We start from the raw sequence: 11,872 nt of genomic DNA, 5'->3' as shown, positions 1-11,872 counted from the left end.
ATAAAAATATCTAAAAATATACTTACAAATAATAAATAATTGAAAAAAACAAATTTAAAAAAAAAAACAATAGTTGCTGCAGTCAAAGCTTGAAAAAAATATACGTACTCCAATACGTTTCCTAGTTCAGAAGAAGTATGATTCTTTTTGTTCTCTCACAAATAATTAGCAACTAATTAAACTTCATTTATTACACCAAAAGGAAGTTAACCGGCAGTTTCGTAAAACCAAAATCTGAGTGGGCAAATCCGTAAATTATCAAAAAAAAACACCAAAATCATATAAATAGACTCTTTTACCCCTTCCCTTAACTCGGATCATAACACAGTCAGATTCCCAAAAAATTTCGAAAAACAAAAACGTCTGAGAGAGGCTAAAGCCATGTCGTCGTCGTCGTCGTTGCAGAGAGGTTTGCCTCTTCTCTGGCAACAGTACACGGCGCTTTTCTCTAAAAACCTTTTGCTCTCATGGCGAAGCAAACGAGCCACGTTTCTTCAGCTCTTCGCTTCTTTCTTCTTCATCCTCCTCATCTTCTGTATCCAAGAAGCTATGGAGAAGAGCTTCGCTTCCTCCACCGCTCTCAAAACTGTCACCGATCCGACGGCGTTGATCTCTCCGCCGATTCCGCCTTGCGAGGATAAGTTCTTCGTGAATCTCCCTTGCTATGACTTTGTCTGGAGTGGGAATCGTAGTCCCAGGGCGACCCAGATTGTTAATGCGATTATGAAGAACAATCCGGGGAGACCGATTCCGACTGAGAAGGTAACTTTTGTATTATCATCGATTCGTTTTTGATTTTTTTTTCAATTTTGAGTAATTTTAAGTAGAGGTGATGTTGTGAATTTGTGTATTTAAGGTTCGATCATTTAGGGATCCTGATGAGGTAGATGCGTGGCTCTTGGCGAATCCTTTGTTAGTTCCAGGAGCGTTGCATTTTTTGGAAAGGAATGCTACAGTGATTAGTTATGGTATTCAAACTAATTCAACTCCAGAGATGAATAGAGGAAGGTTTGAAGATCCCACTTTTAAGTTCCAGATTCCTCTTCAAATCGCCGCTGAGCGTGAAATCGCGAGGTCTTTGATTAGAGGTGTATGCATTGTCTTTTTTTTTTTTTTTTTTCTGGATCTTCCTGAATCTTTTTGGTAACAAGTTTCTGATATGGGAACTTGCTATACGTTGTTTTTTGCAGATCCAAACTTTAACTGGGTTGTTGGATTTAAGGAGTTTCCTCATCCAACTATTGATGCTATTGTTGCATTAGACTCAATAGGACCTACTTTTTTCCTTGCTGTTTCCATGTTTGGTTTTGTTCTTCAGATCAGTTCTTTGATTACCGAGAAAGAGCTTAAACTACGCCAGGTATAATAACTTTGTTTCTGAATAGGCTGTTGAGTCCCACTGTATATATAGTAGACTGATTGATTGTGTTTTTTTTTTTTTTTTTTGCAACAGGCAATGACGATGATGGGTGTTTTTGACACTGCTTATTGGTTGTCATGGCTTACATGGGAAGGAATTCTTACTACCATCTCGGCGCTCTTGACTGTTCTCTTTGGAATGATGTTCCAGTTCGACTTTTTCTTGAAAAACAGTTTCGCTGTTGTCTTCCTACTCTTCATGCTTTTCCAGTTGAATATGGTAAAACTGTCTCGCTAAGACTCAAGTTAAAATACCTGTGGAATGGTTTATGTTTTCTGCTTTCTTCGTAGGTAGTGTGTTTTCCCCTCTCTTGGTACATTAGTCAACTTATATCTTCGTTGTTTGTTATCCTAGCTTGGACTAGCATTTATGCTATCAGCTTTTATCAGCAAATCATCTTCAGCAACGACTGTCGGCTTCTTTGTGTTTCTGGTTGGGTTTGTAACACAGGTACCGTTCTCATTCATAACAAACAGCTGAAACTGTTTCTTCGAATTATGAATTGTTCGACTAATCATTAATCTAACTGCAGCTTGCTACATCAAGTGGGTTTCCCTATGCGAAAAAATATTCTCGCATGATCAGGGCACTTTGGTCACTGTTCCCACCCAATACCTTTTCTCAGGGTCTAAAGCTTCTTGCTGATGCAACTTCAACTCCTCAAGATCCTGGAATTAGTTGGAGTAAGAGAGCTGAATGCGGACCCAACGACAATACTGATTGTGTGATTACAATTGTACGTCAATTCTCTAATCAAATTCCATCTAATAACTGTGTCCAATTGTTCTCTGATCGTTATATATTTGGTTTTGGCAGAATGATATCTACTTGTGGCTGATTGGGTCATTCTTTTTGTGGTTTGTTTTGGCTCTCTACTTTGATAATATTACTACAAATGCGTCTGGTGTAAGAAAATCTATCTTTTACTTTCTTAAACCTGGTTACTGGACCGGTAAAGGTGGCAACCGAGTAGAAGGTACTTTCTCCTCAGTCTTGTTTCTCTATTTCATTTAGTAACTGTGGTGTCGAAATCTATATCCTAACTTATCGTTTCATCTTTAACAGAAGGTGGAATTTGTAGTTGTACTGGTTCAGTCCCACCTGTGGATCATATTGCCCCAGATGATGAAGATGTCCTTGAAGAGGAAACTTTAGTTAAACAACATTCAAAGGATGGTTTAGTTGATCCCAATATTGCAGTTCAAATACGTGGTCTTGCAAAGACTTATCCCGGGACGACAAAATTTGGATGCTGCAAATGCAAGAAAACTTCCCCTTTTCATGCTCTGAAGGTATTTCTTTAATAAAAACAAAGTGAAAAAATTGGTTAACTGCAATTTAGCATGGTTGAGTCTGTTGTTATTTGCCAAAAGATGTTCAATAAATGAAAATCTCACCATTGATCTATAGCTAGTACTTGGATGAAATTTTATCGATTATTTCTCCTTGTGGCTTCTTCCATGATACATGTTTCATTTATTCCTTCCCTAATTTTTTGAAATATAATCAGGGATTGTGGATGAATATTGCCAAAGATCAACTATTCTGTCTTCTTGGACCCAATGGCGCAGGGAAAACAACTACCATCAATTGTTTGACAGGCTTATTTCCAGTTACTGGTGGTGATGGTAAGTTGAAGCTTGCACTTTTTCTTGTTTTTGTTTCGTAGAAGCTAGTGTCTTACCGTACTAAAATATCTCTGATTGGCTTCAACAGCACTAATTTATGGAAATTCTATAAGAAGCTCTGTTGGCATGTCCAACATCCGTAAAATGATAGGAGTTTGTCCTCAGGTGGGGCACTTTTTTGTTGCTATCTGCCTCTGGCATTTGCCTTAGTAACAGCTATTTTGTTATGCTTTAATTGATTTATAACATTCCAATTCTTCCTGCAGTTTGATATTCTTTGGGATGCTTTGTCTGGTGAAGAACACCTCAAACTCTTTGCTAGCATCAAAGGGTTGCCACCTGCATCGATCAACCCGGTATGTACCCATATGCTAGAAATGAGTCAGTTGGTTTCTGTAACAGTTTCCGCTAGGAATATATGGTATCTAAGTTCAACTTCAAATCAAGACTAGTACCCTCTTTTGTTTCTTAAATTGTTTTTTTCCCTGTCATACAGATGGTTGAGAAGTCACTTGCAGAGGTAAAACTGACAGAAGCAGGGAAAATCAGGGCAGGAAGTTACAGTGGAGGAATGAAACGCCGACTCAGTGTTGCAGTTTCACTCATTGGTGATCCCAAACTGGTCTTCCTGGACGAACCGGTTTGTTTCTTTCCATATTTCCTTTCTGATGTAACAATTATTATGTTGATCTTTATATATCTAATCTAAGTAGTAAGTACCGTTTCCTTTCCATATGCATGTTTGACATACATGGATTGCAGACTACAGGCATGGACCCGATCACGAGGAGACACGTATGGGATATCATACAGGAAACGAAGAAAGGTCGTGCCATTATACTAACGACGCATTCAATGGAGGAAGCTGATATTTTAAGTGATCGAATAGGGATAATGGCTAAGGGTAGGCTCCGCTGCATTGGAACTTCAATCAGGTTGAAATCCCGCTTTGGCACAGGTTTCATTGCTAACATTAGCTTTGTTGAAAGCAAAAACCAAGAAATCAATGGCAATAACCACAATGGTGAAACTGGTGCTTTAGACTCACGTGAGCCAGTGAAGAAATTCTTTAAAGATGTGAGTCTTTTTTAGCAGCCGGTTAAAGTTTCAATTTTACAACGCGATTATCTTAACTTCTTAATCCAACACCCTCTGAGATATCATGTTTTTCTTGCAGCATCTCAAAGTCAAACCAACAGAAGAAAACAAGACCTTCATGACTTTTGTTATACCACACGAAAAAGAGAATCTTTTGACAGTAAGCATTTAGACAACCTCACCATATATAGAGTATGCTACCTACCGTAGGACTAAGTGTATCTGCTTACAGGACTTTTTCGCTGAGCTGCAAGACAGAGAAGAAGAATTTGGAATCTCAGACATCCAGCTTGGTCTCGCAACTCTTGAAGAAGTGTTTTTGAACATAGCACGAAAAGCTGAACTCGAAAGCGCTGCAGTTGATGGAACAATGGTCACTCTCGACCTATCATCCGGTTCCTCAGTCGAGGTAAAATAAATACATCTTAGACATTCATAGGGACTTATAACGCTTAAGCTAACCAAGTCGAATCCATTCTACAGATACCAGTTGGTGCAAGATTTATTGGGATACCGGGAACAGAAACTGCAGAGAATCCAAGGGGAATCATGGTGGAAGTGTATTGGCAACAAGACGAGTCAGGATCATTGTGCATCTCAGGACACTCCACGGAGATTCCAGTGCCTGCAAATATTCCCGTGACAGATCCGGTGGCACCAGGACATAGCGGAGTTAACTTGTTGGGAAGGAGAGGACGAAGGCAAGTTCAGGGAATCGTGATTGATCCTGAGTTTGCTAGCTTTGTTAGAAGCGGTTCGACTTCTTCCAGACGTTTTTCATTGTGAGAATGAAATCTAATGCGCGTGCACACACATATACAGTTCTTAACTTACCTGCTCTACAGGTTGTTTTCTGGTTAGTTGTTGTACTTTTATATGAAAAAACCACAGGCGTGTTTATTTCAATATTGTGTGTTTACGTAATTACGATGTAAATTAGATGGAAGTTTGTGATTAATAAGAAACTAATATCTTACACAGCAATGTTCATTTCATAGTATGGTCAAAAGATCATCTGTAACTATGGTTCAGTTCCACAAGACTGGTAAGTTCCTCCATCTACGTAAGGTTCTATGTTTCAGCAGCAATTACATGTGAAATTATTTTTTCAAAAAACTTGCAGAAACACATTTACATAAAACAGTACTATGTTGTGAGTTGTGACACTGTAATCAACATTGATCTAATAAACGACTACTCTATCTATACTTTAGTCTGTGACTGTACATTAATCGGTCTTTGATCCTTCAGGTGCCTGAAACATAATTGAAGAACCAACATTGTAAGAGTTGTGTATGAGAAACAAAAAAAAACCAAAAATGGTTTGAATTCATGTGTCTACAATATACAAATGTACCTTTTGTCCAACAGATTTGATGGTTTGAACCAATAGTCTATCACCGGTTATACTTCTCAGTCGCTGAATCAACTCTGACCGCGAGATTCTCCTATCCTGTGAGTGGCAAAGGAACCAAACAATGAGAATATTGTGATGAGGACTAAAAACAGAGAGACTAGCTAGAAATGGGACTTACTTGATGTTCTTTATAGTGTTTCTGAATGAGACAGATTTGCGACGGATTGAGAAACTTTGATATCGATTTTATCAAGACCGGAAACATAATCCAAGGCGATTGCGGGTTCTCTACATTAAGAATAAAAAAGCATACTAAGTTAGCAACTTAAACAACTTCTGAATAAAGAAGAGAAGGACAAACAGTTTATGTGCTTACTTCTTTTCAAGGTAGATGGAGTTTTGATGCATACAACAAACTCAGGCAAAACATGTGTGTTCATGTGTGTGCTCCAAATAAAATACTTCTTCGGAGATGTTAAACTGTCTACACCTGAATCGAACTCTGTAGAACTCGGATACGATTGTGCGGTCGAGCCTACAACCTCTGATTTTCCCATTATGATTCTTGAAAACAACAAGAATCTCATCCCATCTTCGTCACAAGATGATGAAGGAGGATCTCTCATACTATACCCAAAAAAAAATAATGATGTGACTCATTGAATATTATTATAAAACACAAAATGGAAAAAAAGAGGTCTTAAAAGTGTTTTGTTGTTGTTACCATTGAAGAGGAGCATTGTCTGGTGAAAGATATAAGCCAGTGTTGTTCCTAAAGTGGCTAAACCCATACATTAGAATCGTTTTCAACTCTTCCTTCTCCACGCTGCAACAACCGTAAGTCACTCTCGCCGCTTCAGCCGCGGCAGCTTTGTTCCCACGGCACTCGCAGCAGCAGCTGCCACATTTTTTTGCCACAGACTCTGTATATATCTGAAAGGCTTTAAGCTTAGCTTGTCCCATTGGAGTTTGAAAACCGTTCTTGAGAATGGATACAATCTGAAACTGAGAAGTGAGCTTAGTTTGACAATGACGATAGATTAGCTCGTAGGCTTTATCGTCTTTAAGCAACTCCATTAGCCCTAGCTCGTTAGCTATCGAAAAAGATTGTTGTTGATGACAATCGGATGACTCTTCATGGCTTCTGGTTTGAGATGATGCGGTTGATCCTTCTTCTTCTTCGTGATGGTTTAGACGGTTCACCGGAGTTTCTTGGCTGATTCTTGTATAATCCATAGCTGAGAAGAGAAAAAAAAAACATTAATATCAGACTCAAAATCAAGAGTTGAATTAAAAAAAAAAACAAAGAAACCAAGAAATCAGAATCAAACCTTTTTGACTATATTAGATGAAATGAAGATTTATATATAGCTTTCTTCGAGTGTGTTTGAGAGCAGAGAGCACAACTGTTTGAATTTTAGTAGCAGAGAGACATCATATATATATGAATAGTTAAAAATACAGTTATGGGAGATACTTCTTACTCTGTGTTCTTCTTTTGGTTTAAGTCTTCCTGTTTTGGTTTTGTTGTCTGTTTTCTAGTAAAAAAAAATATTTATTTTCTTAATTGATGTGTTTTGTCTTTTCCTTTTGCCGTGGAGGAGAAGTATCCAGTATCCACATTCACACGATTACATTAAATCCCACCTTTATTTATTTTGTTTGCCACGATTACACTAATCCCACTTAATTAAAAAAAATGCGAACTTGTAATAAATATTAAATACATTAATGAACAGTATTCTGAAAATTTTGCAATGAATACATCACAGAACAGTATTTTTGAAAATTTGCAATAAATACATTAATAATCAGTATCTTTACAATTTTAACCTTTTAATTCAGGCAAAACTCCTAATTTTGTGGACCAAAAGAATTAGAACCCATTTGTGTATGGGTTGGTTTATGACTTTCGGAACCGATTGATTACCCGGATATCTAATCAAGATGTTAGAAGATTGAAACTGGCTTTCTCGTGTCATCAGCTTGTGGAGTTCTTTGTCATTAGCATGCAAATTATTAATTACGTGGTGGTATAGTAGTTTCTAGTTGAAGGTTAATAAGTTCATTAAATTTTGTAATGAGTTTAAAACCTGCTACCATACAAATTATTCATCAAATGTTTGTCGTTTAGGTGTAAGTTAGAGATAAATTAGTAAATTACGCTCAGATTCAAGATTTACAAAATTATTTCATTTATTGACCAATCAAAATGGTAGCAGGTTTTAAACTCATTACAAAATTGACGAATTGATTACTCGATGGATACACTCACTTTAAAGAAATAAGTCGGATGGTAAAAGTTCGCATCACCCCTATTAAAAAAACAAATTTTAATATATTCACTAGTATAGTATTAGCTCTTTTTTTTTTTGGGACAAACCACTATAGTAGTTAGCTCTTAGTGCGAGTATTCGAGATATAAACATTTCTCTACGGAGATTAATAAAATATATTAAGGTCACAAATAAAGGATGATTAAAAAACTATCTACTTCTTGATTTGTTGATTATTTCTTTTAATTATCTTTAGCTAAGTTTCGTTCAATCCATCAACGTATTTGGGTTAATCAATAAAGATACATTCATCAATTAGTATGAAATAAGAAAGTATTACAATAGTTGTGCATAAGAATCCCAAAGAGGTGAAGACAGTGACTTTATTTCTGCGTGCTGCGCTACCTGTTTTGGGAAAGTGCAACTAGTTTTATTCTTTTAACATACGTACCAATCATGAGCCCATACTGCAGTTGCAATAGTCAGGCGGATTGGTGTACTTGGAATGACCAATTATACCCCCTTGACCAAACCGTTCGAGGAGTGGTTTTTTTTTTTAATTGTTACCAGAAATGGAAACCGTGGGTCTCAGCTCAGCAAATTTCATCCCTTTGTTAAAAAAATGTTTAAAACATTATGCCGAAATTTTAAATTTTAAATTCTGATGAAGTGAACTCATTGACCCAAAAGACAAATATTAAGTAGCAGCCAACGAATGATAATATCCCCCACTCTTTTTTTTTACACTACTTTCACATACTCCTATCTAATTAGTAGTATATACTAATATAAGTATGAAAAATGTGTATCATTTGCACTTCTACAATTATTCTGCCCGTTAAATGGTTCATTTATTTATAGAACATTTGAGGGTCTAACAAGTTAACACAATCGAGAGAGCTAAACATGCAACATACGTTATATATCTCTTAATTGTAGGTTATTTCTCTCTTATCATTTGTCCATTTTATTCAATAAGTTTGTCGTCTGCTAATTTCATATTTATCCGCCATCTTGTACTACAATCTTAGTTGTTATTTTTAAGTACTAAAACAACACCTTTAAAGCAGTAGATCACACTCGAAACAATACATTGTTCTTCTCAGAAATTCACAATTTAATAAATGTTTTTGCTAGTAAAATGTGCTGAATTTTTAAAATGGTACAATGCCAATAATCTAACAAATTCCCAAAGCCCTATATATCAAGTGTTTTTAGTTTTCACAGATTGATTTGTCATTTGGTTTAGATTTGGTCGTCACGCTTTTTCATAATATCTTGAAAGTTCATCATAAAAGATTTCTAACTTTTCAGACTTTCAGTCATTAGGTTAGGCGGAAGTTCATATATATTATGAAAAATTCGACTGTGCCGACGGGTACATAGTTTCCTACTTGGTTTAAATATTTTCCAAATCAAAATTTTTAAGGCTTGAAAAGAAAAATACTTGCACAGTTGCACGTAACTTAAAGCTCTTAAAAAAGTATCTTAATAAAAAATGTATTAAATTTATTTTGTGATTTACTTTTATTTGGACAGGAAATAGATTCCCTTGTTCTATAGATATTCATTCACAAAAAGGAAAATTCCGACAAACTTGTGTTGCCTTTAAATAATGTGAACGTAAATCCAAACCACTTGCTTCGCTCAACAACTGACAAAAAAAAACCCTAAATAAAATAAACTAAAAACACTTATATAACAGAGAACATAAGCGCCAAAATGATCAACATTTAGAATATATATATTAAGAAGAGTTATCTACGGTAGAGAAACTTGTTCAATTAATCGACAAAAATGTTCGCAACCGTTTAAGCACGATCGGGAATGTTGGGTCTCATACCATTCAGATATGGTTTGCTGCAAGATTCTACTAAGATTATAACATCCTAGTTTTAGAAACAGTTTAACAAACAAAAGACTCTGCTTATACATTGTAAAAACGTTTATTTTTCTTGAATTTAGTTTCACATTATATTCAAAAAAAGAAGAGTTATTGATAAAACTGAGAAAACAACTTTTTTAAAAACTTAATGTAGTGCACTAATTCTACTGCATAAGCAAACTTCGGATGAGTGCAGCTTGAGCTGAATCAGTTGATTCCAAAAGTTGAGACAATCTTTCACTAAGATCATCCACTTCTTTGCTCAAATTCCTTATGTAACTGCATGTCTCTTGTAATACCCTCGATGCTGAAACCTGAAATGTGACCAAAGTAATGTGTTATCATATTGATGAGAAGAAGGACCTAATAAACTTTGCAAAAATTCTTTAACAAAAAAAAAAAGAAAAAAACGTTACAAATTTTTTGTGAATCTATTTATTTTCTATTTGTTTTTGAAATAAAAACTAAGTACTTCTCACAAAGTGTACTACAGTCAAATTATGACTCAATATATGGAAGATAGATATACGTAAATTAGAAGTCATCATCATGATATTTTAGAATTTGATAGTTCAAAAGTTGAGTAATTAACGAGTATATTCGTTTTTCTTTTCTTATTCTTAATACAATTGGAACTCTTAAGACTTTCACTCTTAGTTTACAATATTAGTTAGGTATATAGCGTAATTAGATAGAAGCAAGAAATTAGTGTTAGATTTAGTTTGTTGGGGGTAAAGCGTCATAAAAGTAATGAAAAACAAAAACATTGATATGAAGAATTGATTAGATCACTGTACCTTTCCAGAGCGCCTGTTGTTACCAAGTTCGGGGAGAAGACGATGAAGCTGAAGGACAAGATCGTTGATTTGTTCTTCAGTGATCATGGGAGCCCCGGTCTGTGATATTGACCGTGATTTTCGGTTAGACATTATGTAAATCGTAAGGTTACTAAACCTGTGAGTGCAAGTCTTTTGTATGTTTTTAATTTATAATATAAGAGTGAGAGGCAAGAGAAAGATGAAGGAAGAGTATTATAGAAGTGGAGGGGACTGCAACTGCCTAGAATAAACATGAATGGTTTCAACTTGTGATTATATAGAAGATATTCCCATTCATTTTTGGCTCCATGGAATCATTATAAATATAAAAATATTAGTACAAGTTTCTTCTAACATGTTTCCTAAACATTTACCACGTATATAGTTAGATTTTCGGTGATTAGATTAAAACTATTTTGTGATTTTCTATTTTGGGTTTACTACTTTCTTTCTCGACTTGAATATTTTCCCTTAAAAAGGTCAAAGTTTTTTTACTTGGGTCTCCACGATTTAGTTTTGTGTAAGAGTTCAATTCATAGAAAGACTACGCACTGTAATAAAAACCCTAATCAGACTTTTTTTTTTGTTTTACATTTACTTTATCTAGTTTCACATATATATAAATATATACCAGTTGTATTAGGGGGAAACAAAAGTTTTACTAAATATTTGTGTTTTAGCTCATTTTTTCCATGGAATGAAAATGATTATGCAGTCAAATTAAATTTCGCATCTAATAAATTTAGAATTGTATAATCAAGAAATATCAAAATTCCGAAAGAAATATAGTTTATCGTAATTTCTTTGAATATATTTTTGCTGAAAAATCAATATTTACAACATATTTGTTGTTAACAACATAAAATTTCCGTCTCCTAATATGTTATTATAAATTGAAATTTTTTACAATTAGTAGGAACCCATTTTATATTGATCTTTACTAGCTACATATTAAATTTCAATTTTAAATTCCACATCTAATTTTTATACTATCTCTTTTTTTTTTTTTGAACAACCAATTTTTTAAAAAAATATTATCTCGTGTTTCACTAGTGGCCAAAATTCAACAAAAATCATCATATGACATTTTAGTATATATTATCTAAATGGTAATGCCTGATTATAGTAGGAGGATACTAACATATCGGAAATGAATAGACAAATGGACTGTGCATGGTACTGAATAATACTTATCGGCAAATTTGCATAATTTCTGGAATCAGTGATAATAAAAAAAGACAAAAAAAAAACCCTGAGTTCTGATTACTCCAATGTTTTCAGGCCCTGATCGGCCAGTCCGACCAGTTAACCCGCGATCCGGAGACTTCACCGGTTCGGGTATAGTGCTAATAATCGGTAGTAATAAAACCGGCAAAACCCAAAAAAAACC

General features: G+C 35.0%; 3 protein-coding genes across 3 annotated transcripts; 1 reads left to right on the top strand and 2 right to left on the bottom strand.

Annotated features, from left to right (window-relative positions):
- Window positions 1-310: 310 nt before the first annotated feature.
- Window positions 311-5,130, top strand: LOC104790978 (ABC transporter A family member 2). Its single transcript, XM_087453056.1, has 16 exons — window positions 311-762; window positions 857-1,088; window positions 1,191-1,360; window positions 1,454-1,639; window positions 1,775-1,870; window positions 1,953-2,156; window positions 2,237-2,396; window positions 2,486-2,712; window positions 2,931-3,048; window positions 3,137-3,213; window positions 3,315-3,404; window positions 3,545-3,688; window positions 3,811-4,125; window positions 4,226-4,306; window positions 4,379-4,555; window positions 4,630-5,130. Exons 1-16 carry the CDS (start codon window positions 382-384, stop codon window positions 4,930-4,932), a joined length of 2,961 nt encoding a protein of 986 aa, XP_087309182.1. The 5' UTR covers window positions 311-381; the 3' UTR covers window positions 4,933-5,130.
- Window positions 4,636-7,046, bottom strand: LOC104790980 (putative inactive poly [ADP-ribose] polymerase SRO4). Its single transcript, XM_010516778.3, has 6 exons — window positions 6,835-7,046; window positions 6,228-6,741; window positions 5,880-6,130; window positions 5,682-5,791; window positions 5,504-5,599; window positions 4,636-5,401 (listed from the first exon to the last, which is right to left on the bottom strand). Exons 2-6 carry the CDS (start codon window positions 6,737-6,739, stop codon window positions 5,375-5,377), a joined length of 996 nt encoding a protein of 331 aa, XP_010515080.1. The 5' UTR covers window positions 6,740-6,741; window positions 6,835-7,046; the 3' UTR covers window positions 4,636-5,374.
- Window positions 7,047-9,709: 2,663 nt separating this feature from the next.
- LOC104790977 (transcription factor PRE4-like) lies at window positions 9,710-10,708 on the bottom strand. Its single transcript, XM_010516776.2, has 2 exons — window positions 10,462-10,708; window positions 9,710-9,978 (listed from the first exon to the last, which is right to left on the bottom strand). The coding sequence occupies exons 1-2, from the start codon at window positions 10,591-10,593 to the stop codon at window positions 9,829-9,831; spliced, it is 282 nt and encodes a 93-aa protein (XP_010515078.1). The 5' UTR covers window positions 10,594-10,708; the 3' UTR covers window positions 9,710-9,828.
- Between the last annotated feature and the right edge of the window lie 1,164 nt (window positions 10,709-11,872).

Source organism: Camelina sativa, chromosome 6 (genome assembly GCF_030686135.1).
Source record: "Camelina sativa cultivar CO46 ecotype springtype chromosome 6, ASM3068613v1".
Taxonomy (NCBI): Eukaryota; Viridiplantae; Streptophyta; class Magnoliopsida; order Brassicales; family Brassicaceae; genus Camelina; species Camelina sativa.
The sequence above is the reverse complement of the archived record's forward strand: the minus strand, read 5'-3'. Positions and strand labels throughout refer to the sequence as shown.